Source organism: Theropithecus gelada, chromosome 5 (genome assembly GCF_003255815.1).
Source record: "Theropithecus gelada isolate Dixy chromosome 5, Tgel_1.0, whole genome shotgun sequence".
In the NCBI taxonomy this organism is placed as follows: domain Eukaryota; kingdom Metazoa; phylum Chordata; class Mammalia; order Primates; family Cercopithecidae; genus Theropithecus; species Theropithecus gelada.
In genome coordinates, this window is record NC_037672.1 from 6,480,908 (window position 1) to 6,502,569 (window position 21,662).

The window sequence follows — 21,662 nt, forward strand, 5'->3', positions numbered from 1 at the left end:
TGGACAGATCGACTCAGAGAGGTGAAGAGCTTTGCCCAAGGTCACACAGCGGGTCAGGGTGGGATTCAGACGCAGGTCTTTCCCCCTTTCCACACAGTGGCAGTCCCAGGGGATCACTGCATGCGAAGGGCATAGCCATGGCAGCTCCAGGTCTCCGGCCCCACCCACGGCTTGCCCTGCTGCCCCTCCCCACAAGGGTCACTGTGTCGGCCACGTGTTCCTGGTGCCCTCAGCCCTGGCAGGCTGACCACCGGTCACAGGCACATCTTGGGGCCACACATGGAGGCTTCAGCATCCCGTTTCACCTGGCACTCTTGGGGTGGAGGCTGGGATCACGGAATCCTTTTTCCGTGGCCTTTAAGACAAATCAATACAGTGCCCAGTTTAAATGTTTACATAACTCATCATCCGCCAGGTCTGCTGTTATGGTGTGCTTTTCTTTTTATAAACTAAGCTCATGGGAGGTGATATTAAGTCCAGGACTTGCCTGGCATGGCCCAGCAGGTGTGCAGAGGATTCAATGTGGCAATAAGGGTGAGTTCCCTGCACAGTGCCGGCCATCGGGCTCGTCTCAGCCTCCTCGCTCATCTGCTTGTGTCCTCTACACAACGGGGGAGGAGGGGGAGGTCCAGAGAGGGGACGTGGCTTGCCTAGGGTCACAGCCACAATGAGGTGGAACAGGGACTGTCCCCAAGGTGTGTGTGAGGGTAGGACCCAGGGTCCTGCCAGATGCCAGGGTGGCAGAGCCCTGACGGGCAGATCCTGGGGTCCTGGGTGTCCAGGTTACATGAGTGGGCAGGTGGCAGCTGGCACCCACCCCACATAGACACTCCCTGACACCCCCCAAAAATACTCCCACCAGCCCCTTCACATTTTCCTCCAGCCAAGTGATCAAAGCACAACTCAGAGCCCATCTGCCCTGGCCACACCGTCCCCACTCTCCCACCCAACCTCTGACCACAGGCCTCGGAGCTGCCCCACCTCCACCAAGCTCAGGCTGCAGGAGGAAACCTCTCACCAGGCCCGCTGGAAGGTGGGATGGTGATGAAATGTGGGGATTCTTCAGCGAGAGCGGAATTCAGTAATCAGGTGATCACCGTTCCTGGGCGGTAGCTGGCCAGGAGGTGGGTGCAGAGGGCTGACGGGCAGGCCTGGCCTGTGACCTCGGTAGCCCTGCGACTCTCAGGCCCCTCTCACAAAATCCCATCAGGAACATTCCGTTCCCTGGCCTGGGATGAGGTCCTCGTCTTTCTGATCACCCTTGGAGAGCCCAGCAGCCTTCTGTCACTCATTCAGCAGTGACGTCCAGTCCCGGAAACAGTCTGACTCTGCTCAGACTTGGTGCTTCCCCTCCTGCTCCCGCAGCCCGGCATGCTCCCTGCTGGAGGGCAACATGGGGAAGGAGCCGGCTGCAGCCCCTTTCAGGCAGCTCTCTTTGGCTAGGAAGGGAGCCTGGGGATGGGCCGCCTTCTACCTGCCAGAGGCTGTGCCTGCTCTGGGTGCGCTTGGCGGGTGATTACAGCTGCTCATACCTGTCATGAGTCCTTCACGGGGCAGTCTGGAAGTTTCCTGTAGTCATCTCCTGCAGAGTCCTTACCTAGGGAGCCCCTGCTGTATGTCCTGTGGCCAGTAGCGTCCTGTGGCTTTGCTCAATCCCCCAGGCACAACCTCCCTCTGCTGTGTTCTCCATGCCCCTCCGGGCAGCCAGCACTCAGGACCTAAGGTGGTCCCAAGCCAGCTCTCCCCTGTCCCCTGGAAGTACGTGGTAAAAGCCGCATCCCTGGCAGAATCAGACCCTAAACTCCAGACCCTTTTGCTGTGAGTCTCAGGCTAGGGTCTCCTACCTGCAGGAAACATTTTGGGCCTTTTGAGGGTTTCTTTCACAGAGGTGGGTGGGGCTTCTGCTCAGCCCCTGCTTTCTCCTCCACCAACTCCTCAGCCCCCCACCTCTGACCCCATACATGCCGCGAGGAGAACCAGGCCTAGGGGGCAAGTTCAAGGACTCAAGAGACAGCCTGCTGGAATCCAATCTTTCCCCTGCCCTTACTAACTGAGCAGCTGTTACCAAGTTGTCTTCTCTGTGCCTCAGTTTCTTCGTCTGCACAATGGGGATGATAACAGCACACAACAACTTCTTGGAGTTGTTAAAAAGATTCTGTAATAGGTGTGAAGTGCCAAAGCTGGGGCGCGGCTCCCAGGAAGTGCCCAGAAGGTTTACTATTATAACCAAAGGCGCCACGCCACCCCGCTGGACCTGGACTCTGTGAGGAGGGGCTCCCCATCTTCTTATCCCAGTGTCAGCCCGCTGCTGGGTAAATCCTCTCCCCAAGCCCATGGTCAGTCGTTGATGACTGCAGGAGCCCCTTCCTCTCCCTGACATTTCCCTTCAGCAGCAGGCGGACCCCTCCTTCCTTACCCACCTCCATCCTTAGCAGCCCTGATACCTCTGACAATGCTAATTAAATGCAACAACCTCATCAGAAGGCTTAAGCTGGGCTTGCCTAAGGCCCCCTCTCTGCCCTGAGCCCTGATAGATCATTAGTGGTGTCAGCAGCACTTACGATGATGGACGAGGGGAGCAAGTCCCCTGACGTGCTGGGGAGGAAGTCCCTGACGAGCATCTTCATCTCCTGTCTGCAGGCCTCGGCCAGAGTTTCCAGGGAACGTCCTAGTCCACAGAATCATATGAATTTCACATTTACCCTAGGAGAACCATGGCCAGGCAGGGATGACAATTCCCATTGTATCCATGAGGCAGTCGGGCTCAGAGAGGGTGAGTGATTTGGGTGAGGGCGCACAGCTCATAAGTCATGGGGCTGGGACTGGATTACCATGGCCTTGATGAAAGCTGCAGGGGGCATCTGTAAGATCCAAGGGTGAAGTCTCCCCCAGGGGGCACATGGAGAAGAAAGCCAGCAAGTGCCACTGGCTTGGGGGTAGCCCAGTTCTCGGGGGCTGGAGCCCGCACACTCTTGTTTCAGCTCTGTGTCAGTTTCCTAGGGAAGCTGTGACAAAGTGCAACAAACTGGGTGGCTTAAAACAACCAAAATTTGTTCTCTCACAGTTCTGGAGGCCAGAAGTCTGCAATCGTGATGCTGGCACAGCTTGGCGCTCTCTGACAGCTCCGGGAAGGACTCTGTTCCAGGCATCCCCACCGGTTTCTAGTGGTGGCTGGCAATCCTTGGCATTTCCGGGCATTTCCGGGCATTGGGAGGCCCGGCTCGGCCTCCCAAAGTGCTGGGATTATAGTTGTGAGCCACCGTGCCTGGCCTGCCCTTGATTCTTGATGCGTCCCTTCAGCCTCTGCCTCTGTCTCCCCATGGCCTCCTCCCTGTATCTGTGTGTGCTGTGTCTTCATATGGCCTTCTTATCAGGATACCAGCCCTTAGATCTAGGGCTCACCATAATCCAGTATGACCACACCTTAACTTGATCATCTGCAAAGACTCTATTTCCAAATAAGTTCACATTTATAGGTACCAGGGGTTAGGATTTTAACATAGGTACCAGGGGTTAGTAGTTCAACCCACGATACCATCTTTGCCCGTCTCTGGCTCTGGCGTGCAGGGACCTGTTACTGGGCGGGTCACTAGGGACACCACCTCTCACCTCTCTGGGCACCCACTGGTAGGCCTGTGCTGTGCCCAGCACCAGGGGGCTGGCTGAGGCCTCCTTGTCTGGCGGTCCCTGTGCGCCTCTCCATTTGGGGGTTGCCCTAGAGCCGCCCAGGAAGGGAGGGGGCACCTCAGGGAGGAAGGACGGCATGAATTTCCATGGGCTTCTTGTCACCCACATAGAGTGACTTGGAACACTGCTCCCAGTGGCTGATCTGGGGCCCCGAGTTCGAGGCTGCAGCCAGTGGCAGCTCCAGGCCCTGCAGTGTGGGGGCAGGGACGGCCAAAAAGAGCACATGGCAAAGGCCCTGCCACTTAGGGGACTGTGGGCAAGTTTGACCAAGTTGTCTGTAAGTAGAGAGTGATAATTGGTCGATGGGATTGTTCTGAGGTGAAAGTGCCGGTCCTTGGGAAAGCTTCAGCTGAAATGTCTATTTATTTTGCCCTTCACTCTTTTTTTTTTTTTTTTTTTTTTGAGTTTCACTGTTGTCACCCAGGCTGGAGTGCAATGGTGCAATCTCGGCTCATTGCAGCCTCCACCTCTCAGGTTCAAGCAATTCTCCTGCCTCAGCCTCCCAAGTAGCTGGGATTACAGGCACCCGACACCATGCCTGGCTAATTTTTTTTGTATTTTTAGTAGAGACGGGGTTTCATCATGTTGGCCAGGCTGGTCTCGAACTCCTGACCTCAGATGATCCACCCGGCGTGGACTCCCAAAGTGCTGGGATTACAGGTGTGAGCCACCATGCCCAGCCTGCCCTTCATTCTTGACGAATATTTCAACTGAATTAAGAATTCTGGGTTTCCAGGTTTTAAAGTTTTCTTACAGCACATTAAAAGAGTCTTCTGGGGCCGTTATTTCTCCTGACAGGTCAGCAGTCTCTGAGTCCCGGTGTCTCTGAACGTAATATGTTGTTTTTATTCTAGCTGCTTTAACATTTTCCCATTATTTCAGTTCCCAGTAGTTTGCAGTTTGACCAGGATGTATCTTGGTGTAATTTTCCTTGTATTTATCGTGCTTGGAGTTAGCTAAGCTTCTTAAGTTTGTAAATTGATGTCTTTTACCAAATTGAGGAATTTTTTGGTCATTATTTCTTCATCTCTTCTTTTTACTTTATTCTCTCTCCCCTCCCTCCACAAATCCAATCACATGTGCATTGAACCTTTTGATATTATCCAAGAGGTCTTTGAGGATCTTTTTCTTTAAAAAAATATTTTTTCTCCCTATTCTTCAGATTAGGTAATTTCTATTGAGATCATCTTCAAGTTCACTAACTCTTCTATTTTCTCAGACTTTCTGTTAAGCAATTTCTGTTAAGCTGTGATTTTTTTCTGTCTCAGACATGGTATTTTTAAGTTATAGAATTTTCATTTAGTTCTTTTTTAAGTTGTTTATATTTCTTTGCTGAGATTTATTTTCTTTTCATTAAGTATGAGCCAATTTTCTTGACATCTTTTAACACAGTTATCATAGCGACTTTAAAAATCTCTAGTTGCTAATCGCAGTAGCCAGCGCATTTCAGGTGAGTTTCCACTGACTAGCTGTTATATTAAGTATGGCTGGTTTTCCTGTTTCTTTGTATATCTTCATATAATTTTGGATGATATCCTGGGTCTTGTGAATGATAGCATAAGAGCAACTCTAGACTTTTGTTCCTTCTCCCCAAAGAGCATTTTTGTTTTGCTCTGTATTTGCAAGCAGTTAACTTGACTGAAAGCAACTGTAAGCCACCTGTAGTGGTGAGTGGTGGGCAGTGGCAGAAGCCTCTGTTCACTGCTTTTAGCCCTGGCTGGGCTGCAGCTGCAGGAAGTCTGTCCTGTGTGTGTGTGGTTTGGGGTCAGCCCGAGATGTGGGCAGAATTGATTTGCCCCATTTGGGGATCTGTCTTAGTGGTTCTCTTCATTCCAGGATTTACTCCCGCACTTTTCCAGCTGCTGCAAGTGTCTCAGACTCTGTTTTCTGCTCCGTCAAGCCAGTGAGACTGGCTTTCCGTCTGAGTTCCGGCAGCCCTATGACACAGGCTGGGACTTGTCCTCAGGCTGAAAACCATGAAACCAGGAAAGCCCACGCCGGCTGTTCCTCCCAATTGCTGACCGCCTGCAGCGTCCGCTGCAACCTTGCCCTCTGCTGCCTTCAGAGAGTGTCGTTTTGTTGTTGTTTTGTCAAGGGTTTATAGTCTATAGTTATTTGTGAGAGAGCTGCCGCACTAGGGCTACTAGGCTATTACCAGAAGCATTTAGAGCAGGGCCTGGCGGACAGTAAGCACTTAAGAAATGTGAGTTAATGTGGTCAACCACAATGTGGCGCCGTCTCCTCTGGTCAAGGCTAGAGACAACGTGGAGACAGACAGTAAGTACCATGCAGGAGGTGTCAGTACCCTGTGAAGGGCACACAATGGCCTTAAGACTGCAGTTGTAGGTTGGGCGCGGTGGCTCATGTCTGCAATCCCAGCACTTTGGGAGGCTGAGGCGGGCAGATCACTTGAGGTCAGGAGTTTGAGACCAGCCTGACCAACATGGTGAAACCCCAACTCTACTAAAAATACAAAAATTAGCCGGGTGTGGTGGCAGGTGTCTGTAATCCCAGCTACTTGGGAGGCTGAGGCACTTGAACCCAGGAGGTGGAGGTTGTAGTGGGCCAAGATTCTGCCACTGCACTCCAGCCTGGGTGACTCTGGAGTGACTCTGGGAGAATCTGTCTCAAAAAAATAAATGAATAAAATAGAAGACTGCAGTTGTAGGAGAGACCACTTAACTGGGGGAGGGGGGAAAGGGGACTATCCAGGAAGGCTTCCTGGAGGAGGTGGTATTGGAGCTGGAAATGTGTCAGATAATCCAAGATGAGAAGATGGACTTTCTTCACAGAGGTGGCTGCCAAAACAATTAATTTTATGGCCTTACTGATGAGAATTTCTGGCATTCAAGGGAGGCAACTTTTCTTAAGGCAAATCCCGAAGACATTTACCTGTAAAAATGAGTAGATGTTAAACATCCGCTAGCTCCTTCATGGGCCAGAGGAAGCAATGCCCTGGCCTGGGCACGAGGGGATCTGAGGTCTGGTGGTAGTTCTGTAGATGTTTGCAGGAGGCAACTGGCGGGACTGGTAGGCGGGACCATCCACAAGTGAGGTTGGGCCCCAGATCCATCACCACATTGCAGAGCTTGTGGTTGTCAATCCTGTTGCAGTCAAGAGCACAGGTGACCAGGAGCTTTAGTTTCTGTCCTATACATTTTGATGATTCATTATTCCCGGAGTCCTTGTCTTCTCTTCCTCCCTTACCCTCTCACCTCCTTGTCTCACTTGAACCTCTAATCCGGGGAAGGCTCCACCATAAGCACACTACAGATAATGAAACCAAGGCTCAGAGAACTTGTGTGGCTTACCCAAGACCACACAGCTGAGACTGGAGCCAAGACTCCAGCCAGCACTTCTGTCTGCAAAGAGCTCATGGCGTCGTCTCTCGTGGAGGGAGCCTCTATCTCCTCTGCTGCCAAATGGAAATCACAGTAGTGTCTCCTGCAGGGGCTGGCGTGAGGTTAAAGGAGGTGGCAGATATGAAAATGACAAATAAATTGTAAATTGCCCACAGACATTAGTGTGTGTTGCTTGGCAACCACTCAGCATTTGTGGACCACATTTGCTTTGGATAGCAATAGTTCTATTGGCATTTTAATTTAATAGCATGGTTATGTTTCCATCATAAAAATAATATACACTATATGTATGCCCACCCTCATCAAATTATATACATTATGTATGTGTAGTTTTTTGTATATTGGTTGTACCTCAATATAGCTATTAAAAAATGATGTAACTTCATTACAGAAAATCTAGAAAACATGGACAAGTTGAAAGAGGAGGAAATAGTATTTCATTCCAGCTACCCTAAAGCTACCTCCGTTCACATTTTGGGGAATTCTCTTGCAGCTTTTTTCCCCTCTACACAGTTTCTTTCCTTATTTCACATAGTTATGATCATTGATGTAGATCATTACTAGCATTTTATACTCAATTTTATATCCCGTTCCTTCCCCCTCAGGGAGTTTTAATATGAAATAGCAAGAATGAGTGCCCCATTGGGGACCCTAGCTAGCACAGCTGGGGTCAGCACACCTGACCCTGTTCCTGACTCCCTGCCCGGTGGGCGTTTCCGTGTTCCCACAGAGCTGCTTTTCTTGTCTTGTCTTTTTAAGTTTAATGACATGTGCATCTGTCTTGATGGATGGAGGGATATATCCAGCCTGTCATCCCACTTCTAACCACCCTCTCTCACTCTTTTCTGTTGCCTCAAAGCTGGCATTGACTCATGGCTCAGAAGGCCAGTGCAGGCCAGGAGCTGTCCTAAAAGGTCTGGACTGAAAAAAGAAAAGGCATTTCTTGGATAGATATCTCTGGTGTGGCTACTGCGTACAGGCACCATTTGAAGCCGTGAATTAAGCCTGAGACTCCTGCCCTCGTGGAGTTGACGTTCTGGCCAGGAAGACAGCCAACAGATGATAAAAGCCTTTACAGAAGGAAAAACATCAGACTAGGTTGGGGCGGGGATGGTCAGGGTGTCCTGGATGAGGGCGCTGGGGTGCAGACAGCAATTCCAGCAAGGTGGTCCCAGCTGTGCTCACCAGGAAGGCAGCAGTCGGGCGGAACTGGAAGACTAGGAAGGAGCTGTGCTGGTGCCCACGGGAAGGCCACTGCAGGCTGAGGGAGCAGGTCTTAGGACAGAAGGTGGCCAGGACTTTTGGGAAAGGGCAAGGAGCCTGGCATTTAGAGGGGAATAAGCAGGTGGAGAGCAGTAGATGAGGCTGGGGAAGGGGAGGAGGTACCTTTTGCTGAGTTAAAAACACGAGACCCCGTGCATACAACAGTAAACGTTTTCATCATCTTGCATCTGCGATTCTGTGGTCTGGGCTTGGCTGGGCTTGCCCAGTTTTGTGGGTCAGCGGGGCCCAGCTGGAGGCTGGGGTATGGGGGCTTCTGCTGCACCCGCTCTTCCTACTCCCCCTCAGGGACCAGTCAGCCAGCCTGCGCAGGTCCTGCTCCTGGCACCGCCAGAGGCGCGGATGGCAACCCCCCAGTACCTAAGCCCCTTTGCATCTCTGCTTGCGGCTTGTCGAATTGCCGTTCTGCAGGCCAAAGCAAAACACAGGGACAAGCCCAGAATCAAGGTGGGGGGCAGAGAACAGGTTACCTGGCCCACGGTGGGAGGTGCGAAGGTTTGGCTCCGGATGCAGCCCACCTGGGCCGCGGGGGATTGGTGCTGCTTTCAGAACACTCAGTGCTTTTCTCTGAGTATACAATGGGAGCCGCTGAAGGGTTTTGAGCAGGGGAGTGCCAGGATCAGTCCTGGGTGTTACCCGCCTCTCTCCTGCCAGTCTGTTGAGGCTACGTCGTAGCCAGGCCAGGGAGAAAGAACTGTGGCAGTCATCCAGTGAGAGGTGGGAGAGCGGCTGGCATCCTGATATGCTGTGAAGGCTGAGCAGGCAGGATGGGATGTGGGGTGTGTGTGTGTGTGTGTGTGTGTGTGTGAGAGAGAGAGAGAGAGAGCGCGCAACTCCAAGACTTGGGCCCGAGCAAGTGAACGATAGAGCTGTCATCATCTGAGACTGGGGAAGCTGCAGAGGGTGAGGTTGAGGAGGGATCAGAATTCAGTTATGGGGACAAATGAAGGGTTTTGAGTAGAGGGACACAGGGATGTCCTGGCTCAGGAGTTCGGCCATCAGGTTGGCTGCCATAGGGAGAACAGAGGCTAGGACAGGGAGCCCTGTGGAGTATCCTCTCTGTGGCTGCAGGGAGCAGTGGTCAGATCTGTGGCTTGTTTGAAAGTAGATCCATTTTGCTAAAGGTGGTATCAGAGATTTTAGAGCCTACAGAGTCCAGGCCAGGAGAGCAAAGAACGACAGAGGTCCCATTCACAGCAGCGGGCTATCCCAGGCTCCTACTAGCTGTTGCTGCTTGGGCCTATGGGGATGGTGTTCTAGAACTTTCCATCTTCCAAGACATACTGGAAATGTGGATTTTTATAGGAAATCTTCTACTTTTCAAATATTAGGAATGACTTCAAATGAAAAGTCAGAATCATTTGGGGGCTTCAGGCACACTTGGTGGTGGAGCAGGCCTCAGGCTTCAGGCTGGTGAGCTGTCACCCAGCGGGGGTTCCTCTTCTAGGCCAGAGCCCCGTCCTCCCCTGCTGTCCCCCATTCCCAGGGCTGGCCACCCAGAATGTGCGGGCCCCTCATCTCTGTGACTCTTAGAACCTCAGAATGTTGGTGACAGAAAGGGGTGTTCCCCTAGTTCCCACATGCAAAAAGTGGGGCCTGGAGATGGGACTGTCATTTTTCTCCAAACACTTGCCCATCCAGGAAGGCCAGCCCTGGGCATCGAAGACTCCAGGTATGGGGGTGACTCCATTAGGAAAGGTTCTTGAGCGACCTGAAGAAACATGGTTGGGATGAAGTGCAGGGAGAGTCAGGGCAGGCAGGGCTGAGCTCCGCTTCTGCGAGCACAGATTAGAGAGCGATCCCGGAGGCCTGCCTGGAGGTGGGGCCACAGAGCAGGAGTCTGAAGGAGAGGGCATAATTCACCTCTGTCCTACTGTGTGGGAAGCCCTGAGTGGGCCCCTAGCAGAGGGTTGCCTTGCTTGTCTACGGAGATATTGGGAAGGGCTTCCCTGACCCAGGTTGCTGGAACACACAGGCCTGGGTGGCAGGGGTGGGAGTGGGGGGTTCAAGACAGGAGGACGAGGCCACATCCAGGTGGTTTCAGATACCACCATGAGTCCCAGAGTGTCCAGTTACTATAAAGTCTGCCGGCCACTGCGGTCACCCCAGGCCTGTGCCAAGTCCCGAGAGCTCTGCCCTGCAGCCAGTGTAGAGGGAAGAGGAGGGCAGGAGGGGACAGGTTAGTGGCCCCTCGCCAATGCTCCTGACCCCTCGGGCTCCCTGCTGCCTCCTGCCCAGGGCTGTGGGGCTTCTGGGAGCGGGGAGCTCGCTATTGTTGTGGTACTGTTGAGCACCCGGGAGAGGTGGGCTCTGACAGCCACCCCTTCCTGTCTTGCTGTTCCCCTCCCAGCTGACATCATCTCTACCGTTGAGTTCAACCACACGGGAGAGCTGCTGGCCACAGGTGACAAGGGCGGCCGGGTCGTCATCTTCCAGCGGGAACCAGAGGTGCGAAGCCCTGGGTCTGGTGGGAGGTGGGAGGAGTGGGGAGCAGAGTCAGGTGGGAGGTGGGCATGGTGGGAGGAGGATAAGGATAAGGGGGATAAGGGGTGGTGTGGCGAGAGGTGGTAAGGGACTATACTCCAACCCAAAGGAGGGCTTTTAACTGACAGGAGGTGTGGGGCATCTCCCAGGGGCATGGATTCCAGGGGTGGGAATGGGATGCTCTGGAATGCCGACGGGGGAGTGGCGGGCAGTGGTGGGGGGAGTGCACCTGGTGGGCTGGCAAAGCCGGGTTCTGAGCCCCCTGCCCTCAGCCGATGTTTGCGGAGAGCTCCCTGCGTCCCATGCTCTGTCCTAGACCCCAGACGAATGGTCAGGACGCGGCACAGCCAGCTGCTGCCCCAGCTTGTGCCTTCAGTGAAACCTTCCTCTGCCTGGGTGACCTGCGTTGTCCTGGCCAGACTGGGGAGCGGGAGGACTCCACTCTCGCCCAGCTGTCACAGCCCTCAGGCTGGGCTAGGTGGTTTTTGCTCAGGCCTGGGCCCTTGTCCTCACCCCTGTCCTCACCCCCACCCCTGGAGGCTTGTTGTCCAGCAGAACTCTCGGTAAGACAGCAGTGGCCTGGACAACCTGCCCAGGACCACATTTCTGGAACACTGAAAGAGCCTCGGGACAAAAGCCCATTTACTGAGAACACTTGCTAAGTATTCTGGAGTTGCTTCTCGTTTACTCTGCGCTGCTCACCTCCGAGGGTCAGATCCACACTCCTGTGACAGATGCGGAAACTCAGAGAAGCCACCCTGCTAGTGAACAGCAGACCAGGGATGGAAGCCCGGCTGCCCGACGCCAGGACAGTGGCCAGCAACATCACACACCACCCAGCCTCAGAGAGGGGCGTCTCCCCCAGCAAACATGGACTGTGCCTGGAATTAGCTGCAGAAGACATCCAGGAAACCAAGGAGGAGGGAGGAGGGGATGGAGCAGGAGAGGAGGGGGAGGGGAGGAGGAGAAGAGGAGGTGGAGAAGGGGAGGTAGGAGGGAGGGGAGGAAGCGGGGGCGAAAAGAGGACCTGCAGAATCATCTCTCCCTCCATTCACTCCTGAGCATGGCCCATGAGCTGAGGCTCCTTGAATCTGACTTTATCTTGGTGGCTTACATAACCCTCCTCACGGTGACCCTATGGGTGCAGTGCAGTGCAGCTATTCCCCTCATTTTACAGATGAGCCCGGAGTGCAGAGGGTTAAAATAGTTTACAAGGGGCACATCCTAGCTGCAAATCAGTTCCTCAAACACAGCACTCTGCCAGCACCTATGGGCTTCACCAGATGCACCAGGTGTCCCACCAGGCACGGCGAAGCTCAGCCTTCTTTTTGCCAAGCTGCAGAAAGAGATTCTATTGGTTGATGCGATTTTCTCCATTTTGAATTTTTCTCCCTTAGTGTTTTCTTCCTTCTGGTCCCACTGACCTTTGTCATCACAAGTGCTTGTGGGAAGCGAAGTGAATTGGAGGCAAAAATATTGGAGAACTTTGAAGCTTTTCAAAAGCAAGACAGGGACAGAAATATAAAAATAGATACTTAAAAAAAATTAACCAGGAAGTCTTGAAATCGTTCTGGGCTGGTTGGGGTTTCATGTTGTCATATGAACTTGAACTCTCTCCTGGGAACGTGGTCCCTGGCACACACAGTGGACTCATCACCTGACTATTTTGGGAGCCCCATAGTGAAGGGGTCTTTATTAGGAAGAGCTCTGTTCCCTAAACCAGGCCGAGCACTGCTGAGGAAAGCTAGGGACAGATTCTAATCCAGGTCTGACATTGCCAGACATTCTGTCCCAATGTTAAAGTCTGCTCCTATATTCATTTATTCCTCAAGTTAGGCCTGAGTTGGACACGTGGAATTGAGGAGCAGGTCAGGGCCCGAGACACGAGGGTGGCCAGAGCCTCGGCCTTGGCGTCAGGCAGGCCTCAGCAGAGGGGTGCTGGCTGGTGAGTGGCCTCATGGCTCTGGGAAGTCACTTCCCCTCTGAGTCTCTGTTTGCTGGTCTGTGAAATGGGGAGAGTCATGGTGCTCAAGCAGAGGAGACCTGGAGGGTAGAATGCGATGGTGCGAGGACGACTTAGCGGGGTGTCCAGCATGTAGCAGGTGCCGGGGAACGTTCGCATTAGCAAGTGAGCTGGCTCGGGTGTGCGTGCTCATGGGATCGCGCAGGAGCAGGGCTTGTCCCTGGCACACTGCGAGTCATGGGCCGCTTAAACTGCAGAGAGTTTCATTTGACCCTCGAATTGGATCCCTGGCACGGCTGGGCGCCTGGTCCCACGGCCGGCCCTGCTGGGTCCCTGGAGGTCCTAGCCATCGCCCTGCGGGTCACGGTGCTCAGGCCCCTTCTCTGGGTTTCCCTGCAGAGTAAAAATGCGCCCCACAGCCAGGGCGAGTACGACGTCTACAGCACTTTCCAGAGCCATGAGCCAGAGTTTGACTATCTCAAGAGCTTGGAGATAGAGGAGAAGATCAACAAGATCAAGTGGCTCCCGCAGCAGAACGCCGCCCACTCGCTCCTGTCCACCAACGGTGAGGCGCCGCCCGGCCTCGCATGCAGGGGCACGGGCTGTAGATGTTTCTACCAAATGCTGGTTTGTATTTTGCTTATATTGTGAGTGTTTTTCTGTGTCTTCAGAACTCCTAGAAAATAATATTTTAAGCAGCATGTAAATCCCATGAGTGAGGATGCCAGACCCCCTCAGACGCTCCCCATGGCTGGACACGGGGCTGCCCCCCACTGTGAAAAGAGCCGTCTGGGCCATCTTTATAGGCCTTTGCTTTGGGGTGAGGGAGTGTGATGGACAAGGATGCAGGTCGCAGATACAGAGGACACTTGACACAAAGCGAACCCCTCCTCCCCATGCCGAATCCAGACCCCCAAACTGGGGCTGTCACCACGGCCCTAGGGGGCAGTGGGAGCAGCCTTGGTTTAGGACCCTGGCTGGCCTCCTAATCTTCCTGCCTCAGGGAGGAGCATGTGCCCCTCAGGCTCTGGGGACTGGCCCGATGCCTGCTTCCCAGGCTGCACTCTGAGGAAGCGGCAAGGGCTGTCCTGCTTGGCTCACCGTGGGCCTGGGTCCCCCACTCACGCCCCCCGCCCATCCTCCTTCACCTGGGCCCCCTGTTGACCCAGGCAGCCTGGGGTCGGGTAGGATACACCTGGATTCTATTCTTTTCTATTCTTTTCTTTTCTTTCTTTTTCTTTTTCTTTCTTTCTTTTCTTTTCTTTTCTTTTCTTTTTTTTTTTTTGAGAGACAGAGTCTCGCTCTGTCACCCAGGCTGGGGTAGAGTGGCATGATCTCTGCTCATGGCAACCTCTGCCTCTCGGGTTCAAGCGATTATCCTGCCTCAGCCTCCCAAGTAGCTGGGATTACAGGTATCCACCACCATGCCCAACTAATTTTTGTATTTTTTAGTAGAGATGGAGTTTCACTATATGTTGGCCAGGTGGATCTCAAACTCCTGACCTCAGCTGGTCCGCCTGCCTCAGCCTCCCAAAGGGCTTGGATTACAGGCATGAGACACTGTGCCCAGCCAGGACACACCTGGATTCTGTCCCTGCCCTGCCTCCTTTAGGCAATGGCCTTGCTTTCCTGAGCCTCAGCAGGGTGGACACAGCTCCCTTCTGGGGTCTGTGAAATGGTGCCCACTCAACCCCCTGAGAATAGTAACTGCTGCACAAGCACCAGCCAGGCTTCGAGGTGCTGTCCCCACGCCTTCCCCGAGGACGTCCAAGCTCCTCAGCGGGGCCTCCGATGCTTTCCTGAACCTGACTAGGCTCAGTTCCTGCCAGCCCACCTGTGCCTGAAGGCTGTTCTCACCCTGCACCTGGCCAACTCCCTCCTCAACCCATAAGCCTCGCTGAGTGCCAGCCTTTTCTGACCTCTCCGCTGAGCCAGGCATTCCTCCTGTGATACCTTGGCTCCTCTTAACTCAGGCTCACCCCCGCTCTGGACACCTGCTGTTCTGATGGTGTTCTCCCACCAGGCACCCCAAAGGCAGGATCTGTGTCCCATAAGGGGCCCTGCCCAGCAAATCTGTCACCTGAGCCAGCAGGGTATGAGAGGTCCTCCTGAAGGGCAGGCCCCAGGGGACAGGAGCCTCGGGTGAGTGCTAAGCCCCATGCAACTGCCCCTTTTAAAAATATTTAAGAGGGACGTGCCAGGCTGGTGTGGTGGCTCATGCCTGTAATCTCAGCACTTTGGGAGGCCAAGATGGATGGATTACTTGAGCCCAGGAGTTTGAGACCAGCCTGGGCAATGTGGCGAGACTCTATCTCTCCAAAAAAATAAAAATATTAGCCAGGTGAGGTGGTGAGAGCCTGTAGTCCCAGCTACTCAGGATGCTGAGATGGAAGGATGGTCTGAGACCGGGAAAGGCAAGGCTGCAGTGAGCTGAGATGGTGCCACTGCACTCCAGCCTGGGTGATTTGAGTGAGACCCTGTCTCAAAAGAAAAGAAAAACAAAAAAAGACATGCCACTTTCTTCCTGCCTCTCTGGAGAAACGGTCATCTTTCAGCACTCCCTACACGCCCCTCCCCTCGAAGCTTCCCAGCCTGGTGTTGAATCTCGGCTTCACTCTTTCCTAATGGCAGGGCCTTGGGTACCTTCCAAATGCTCCGCTGACACCAATTCTCTTCCCAGTTCATTCTCATCAGATGGTGCCATTTGTTTCAACTCCTGTATTAGTCAGCGTTCTCCAGAGAAAAAGAATCAGTAGGGTATGAGAGTGGGAAAGAGAAAGGGGGATTTATTTTAAGGAAGTGGCTTACGTGACTGTGGAGGCTGGCCGGTCTGAAATCTGCAGGGAGGCCAAAGGCTGGAGGCCTCGAGGCAGAGCTGCAGTTCTGGTCCAAAGCCGTCTGTTGGCAGAACCTCCTCCTCCCCTGGGAGGTGCCTCATGACCTCCTAAAGTGGATCTTCTCTTCCATCCGTCTGGTTAATTATGTGACTTGTTTTATTTTGTTCTGTTTTTAAAGATAAAACTATCAAATTATGGAAGATTACCGAACGAGATAAAAGGCCCGAAGGATACAACCTGAAGGATGAAGAGGGGAAACTTAAGGACCTGTCCACGGTGACATCACTGCAGGTGAGCTCTGGCGAGGAGGAAGCAGGCACACGCCTCTTTATTACACCTGAGGATTTTAGGGCTCTAAAAGCCTTCTGAGATTTGAGCCAGAGTCAGGTGCAGACCGTGGCTGGGCTGCTGGCTGCTGGGCAGCCACGGGCATCTCCCTGCCCCTTGCCTCAGTTTCCTCACCAGCAGCATAGAGATGACCACGTTTGTTCTAGGCATTTTGTGAGCATGCAGGGATGGTGCATGGCTATAACGTGTTTTTCACCTGCAGCTGAGGGTGGAGAGCAAGGCAGATAATCTCTTGTTATAAGAAGGGGGAAACTGAGGCCCAGAGAGAGACAGTGACTCACCTGAAACTGCTCAACTGAGTGAGTAGGCAGAGGCAGAAGGAGAATGGGTTAGCAGAGCTTTGTGGCTCCTGAGTCCTTTACTGAGGGCAGAGGGACGCCTGGACCATGTGAGGCCTGCAGCATCTACAAAGGCCTGAAACAGACATACCTGAAACAGACACCACGTGCCCAACATCCAGTGAGCTGCAGAAATATAAAGCGGTAGTCAATGCTCTTCCTGAGAAGAAGAAATAAATGTTTAAATACATTGGCTTAAATGACCGGCAAATTGCACAAATAAATTCTGAGGAAGTGGGCAGCCAATTAGCTTCGATGTTGAGTAATGAGGGTGATGGTGCCCCCTGCCCCACCCCCAGTCCCAAGAAAGGTTATGAGGGTTTCATGTAGAGGGAGGGATACAGCGACACATCTTGATCGCCCTGGTGTTTGGGGCAGAGCCAGTGGCCTTCATAAAAATCCTGTTTATGTCGCTCCCAGTGTTGGAGGTTTTTCTCTGTAAGTCACACACATCCCAAGACGCTTGACTGTCACTGAGAACGTGGGTGCCCTGGTCTGTCCTCATCCTGCCTCTCACCTTGTTTGCTTCTGATTTCACCCACGCCATGCCAACCCTGCACAGTGTTTTACCCACCCTGTGCAGTTCACACTGGAGGCAGCTGTTGTTTACTGAGGAGCTGCTCCACGCTAGACCCTGGGCTAGCCCTTGGGGCCCTAGAAGTGAGCAAGGTTCAACTCGGTACCTGTCCCCAAAGTGTCCCCAGCCCCCAAGGAAACAGACGTGGAATCATCATCACACTGGCGGTCAGTGCTGTGACAGAGGGACACAGAGAGGCCGTGGGCACCCCAGGAGGCCTTTCTTTACTTGGTCAATTTGGTGAACTCCCATACATCCTATCAAACCCTGCCGGCCTTCACCTCTGTAAAGCCTTTCTGCACAGGCCAGATGAAAAGTGTGATCTTTCCTGTATCCACTCTTGCCTTTTGCATCCAACACTGTCTGTCCTTAGTATCTGTATCTTCCTTGACCCTCACCTTGACTAGACTGTGGCTTCTGTGGAGGCAGCATGCTTTACTCATGAAACCCCCAAACCTTAGGGAAGGTTTTCTTTTCTCTCTTCCTCCCTTTACTAAAAAACTGGCTTTGAGATCTGGTTTGGTGGATGGCAGCGAATGGCTGGAGCACTGGGCAAATTGGGTCCCAAGGCTGCCCGGAGAAAACAGAAAGCAACGTTGCCAAAAGGAAGGGGAACGCAGATTGAGATGCCAAGACTTTGCTGGGCCATTGATGCTCTGCCCTCCTCCAGAGCTGCTGGACTCCCTGTCTCTCCTGAGAGTCCAGGGATCCCCATGGTGGGCAGTGGCTGCACCCTGAAGGAAGGGAAGGTTAGCAGCTTACCTAAAATATCTGGCACAGGAATACATGCAGGGAGGATGCCTTGGAGGAGTCCAGACACATTAACACCAACTCCCAGGCACACAACCTAGAAGCAAAGACACAGAGGCAGCAACGCAAAAACCACCCAGATCCAGGCTGGCACTCACACCGGTGCTGCACACACACACTCACACACACACACGCACACACATGCACATACACGTATACTCTTTCATGCATGCACACTTATATGCACACACTCATACATGCACTCTCAGCCATGCACACTCCCACACACAAACACGCTGGGTGCCCTGGTGTGTGGGAAAATTTAATGTGGGCTGCAGAGTTGCCTCTGCTCCAAAGGAGCTCAGTGCTTGTCACTCTGACTGCAGCACCGAGGCTGTCACCTCCCATCTCAGCTGTTCCCTGAGAGCTCAGGGACACAGCCCATTCATTCATTCACTCACACATTCACTCATTCACTGGAGAGCCTCTCTGCTAGGCCTTGGACTGAGTGCCAGAGAGATGGAGAGATAAGCAAGAGGTGACGCCTCGCTAGCTAGGAAAGCTGATGGGACCAGATGACAGCCTCAGGGTTGGTCAGGGCTGTGCGAGGGACCTTCGGGGCTGTGAAAGTCCAATGTCTGATGCCATGGCAAGGACCCTCACACCAGCCATCTGAGATGAAAGTTCGTATGAGTCAGGCTAATTCCACCGCTGTAACAAAACAACCCCATCAGTCCAGGGCTGAGCTTGGAAATGCATTTCTCACTATGGGAAGGTTCAGTGTGGGTGTGCTGGTTGGGATACAGTTCTCTTGCAGGCTCCTTCCATCCCCATCCCGTGAGTCTCAGTCCCTAAGGCTTGGGTCCTCACCTTCCACCATGGGGAGTTGCTCCCGCTGCTTAACTGTATCAGGGCCAGGCATCACTTTGCTCACATCCCATTGGTCAGAACTAGTCACATGACCATGCCTGGGCACAAAGCCTGCTGGGAAATGTAGTCCACATGTAGACGGCTGTTTCCCAGTGACAGTACTGTGTTGCAGGAGGGAGGTGAGGAGGCTTGGTAGACAATTGGCTGGCTCTGCCACATTATCTTTCCATTTCATTTTAGAGTTAAGGAAATTGGGGTATAGGAGGGTTCAGACACTTATTCACAGACCCACAGCGGGTAAGCTTTCATGCCTCTCATGCAGGGCTGGTGGGTGGCAGGCATTTGCCATCTGTCACTGCCTATTTCAGACCACGGAGGATCAGGATGGACGCCCACCCCTGTGTTCCAGCCTCCAGTTTGGATCACGTGCCCACGGCATGCTATGTCCTCATGCCGCTGCCTAGCCTTCACCTCCTCCCTGCCTCCCCATCCTCTGCAGGTGCCGGTGCTGAAGCCCATGGACCTGATGGTGGAGGTGAGCCCTCGGAGGATCTTTGCCAATGGCCACACCTACCACATCAACTCCATCTCCGTCAACAGTGACTGCGAGACCTACATGTCGGCGGATGACCTGCGCATCAACCTCTGGCACCTGGCCATCACCGACAGGAGCTTCAGTATCCTTCACTGTGGCCTGGCCGGTGCCTCCCACAGGCAGGGTGGCTTCCGGTGGGCGGTGGGTTTGGTTTGGTTGGCAGCCAGCTGGTTTGGGGGTGGCTGCATTGTTTAACTTCTTCAGTGAGGCACCTCTGGCTCCTAGTGTGCGTGTGAGGCCCAGATACAGAATCATATGTCACGTCTGTTTCTGAAAACCACAAAAATCACGGTTGCTGAGCATTGCACGTAACCCATTGCCTCCTCCAGGGTGGCCATGATCCCCCTCATCCTGGGGCCTCACCAGTGGCCAGGAAGGAGACAGAGTTCAGGGTTCAGCTGCTCTGGACGAGGGACTGCTGGCCTGGCTCAGCGTCCACTGAAGGCCCTTTGGGGCCCTCCCCACCGGGGCCCAAGGCAGGCTGTGTTAGCCTAGGAGGACCAGCACTGGGGCCCCAGCCAGGGCTTTGGGTGCAAACCAGGGTGTCAGAAGCCCAGCTGGGTTGGGGTCCTGAGAGCCCCCTGCTCGATGTTCCCGTGTCAGGGCAAGCTGGGGGCAGCAGCGTTGACAATTCCCGCCAACTGCTGAGGACAGAGCTTGTGATGGCATGAGCACCGGCCTGCAGGCAGGGCAAGGCTTGACCTGCTGGCGGGAGTGGGAGGCGGGGGCTGGTGGGCGGGCAGGCAGGTCACGGAGATGTCACTATTCTGCATACAAACAATGATAATAATAATTATAATAACATATAGTGAGGCTCTGTGTGCCAGGCTCTGTGACTAACATCAACAAGCATTCATTGTAACTCATTTCATCTTCACAGCAACCCTATGAGGTAGGTACTGTTATAAGTCTCCTTTACAGATGAGGAAACTGAGTCACAGAGCACTCAAGTTAACTAGCTCAAAGCTCACAGCCAGCAAGTGTCAAAACTGGGCTTGAAACCCAGGCCCTCAGGCCCTAGACTCCCCGCTTCTAACCTCCACACTACACTGCCCTTTGTGGAGGATGCCGCCCAGGTGTGTCTTGGAAGGGGTGGGAAGACCCTCCTGAGAGCCTCCATGTAACCGATGGCCTCCCAACTCCAGGCAGCCTGGGCACCCAGCACCGGTCACCAGTGGGCTGCATCCCTCGGGGCAGTAGAAGCCAGGATAGCTGTGGGGAGCAGGGGAGGCGGGGAGCAGTCCGGGAAGGGTGAAAGAGAGTAAAAAATGGCTTTCGTGGGCTGAGAGCCAGGCACAGCCAGAGACCCCTGGGCAGGGAGACCCTCAGGAAACAGCAGGAAGGGAGCAGAGCAAAGCGTCGAATGTCCCCTGAGCCAGCCAGAGGGTGCGGGGCACATGTGTGGGTTTCGGAGGCAGAAAGTCTGTTTGGGTCTGACTGTCACCTTCAAGCTCTGTGACCCTGGGTGAATGACGTCTCTCTCTGAGCCTCCGTCTTTTCAATCATCCCTCCTCATAGAGCTGCAGGGTACCGTCAGTGAACCCCTCTGTGTGATGTGCCCAACACTAAGTCAGCACTTGGTGGGTGTCAGGAAACATCAGACACTCTGCCTTCTCCTGTCCCGAAAGCATGGAGTGCCCAGAGCTAGGAGGCTGGATTGGGATGGCCAGAAAGGTTCCAGGAAGGATTGGGACCCGAGCCGCCTTGAAGGTCAGATTTCTCTGTACACAGGGGGCTGAGCTGGACATCTGTCTGACCCTCCATTGAAGCTGAAAGGCTATCGGGCCCCACCAGTCCACAGTGCTCACAGCTGCGGTTGGTTAGATCTTCCTGCTGCACGAGCATGTTTGATGTGGGTAACTGTAAGAGCGCTTCAGGCCAGGTGGCTTCAGGGGCTGGAGCAGCATGGGCGATGGCTCTCTGGGCTGATCGCCTCTGCTGTCTTCTGTGGCTTCAATCGCAGGTGCCCGTAGTTCGCGCCCCACCCTCCCAGAATACAGGACAGGAGAAATGAGACCAGTTCTCTCTGAACTGTCCCACCAGGACCCTAGATGGCACCCTGTGGGCTCTCACTGGGGGTGAATGCCTTGCTGTGATTGGCCAGGCCGGACTCCTGTATCTCTCCCTGGTGCTGGAGGAAGTCAGCTCCACCCCCAGCCCCTGGATGTGGGGGAGAGGCAGTCTCCTAGCAGGGGCTGCAGGTCTGCAGATGGGGAGGGTGTGGGGCTCACTGAGTGGCCTAGACAGTACCGTACCGTTTACAAATCAGCCTGCCATTCGCTGTCTCACTTGGTGCTCAGAGACAGTGGTAATGTGATGATCACCCCATTTCACAGATGAGGAAATGGAGGCTGGGGGAGATGAGGGATTGGCCCAGAGTCCCCATTTAGCAGGGGCAGAGCCGGAGCTCATGCTCGGGCCTCCATGCTTGGTCCAGGGCTTTTGCCCTGGCTTTGGCCTGCCCCCTGCAGCCCTGGGACAGTGGCAGCCACCCTCCTCCAGCCCCCGCCTCCTTCCTGCTGGACTCGGGTGGGGATGGTAATTGCGGTTTTTCTCTCCGGGCTGCTGTG

The 21,662-nt window shown here is 53.9% G+C and overlaps 1 protein-coding gene across 4 annotated transcripts in view; it reads left to right on the plus strand.

Annotated features, from left to right (window-relative positions):
* PPP2R2C (protein phosphatase 2 regulatory subunit Bgamma) overlaps positions 1-21,662 on the plus strand; it is a 232,275-nt gene that overhangs the window by 162,762 nt on the left and 47,851 nt on the right. For 3 of the 4 annotated variants that reach the window (XM_025385947.1, XM_025385944.1, XM_025385948.1), the window contains 4 exons: positions 10,681-10,778; positions 13,177-13,342; positions 15,793-15,905; positions 18,997-19,174. In XM_025385947.1, the coding sequence (XP_025241732.1) occupies positions 10,681-10,778; positions 13,177-13,342; positions 15,793-15,905; positions 18,997-19,174 (555 nt within the window). Of the gene's footprint in view, positions 1-9,899; positions 10,003-10,680; positions 10,779-13,176; positions 13,343-15,792; positions 15,906-18,996; positions 19,175-21,662 lie in introns of those variants that run through there. The other variant, XM_025385946.1, reaches the window with a different exon arrangement.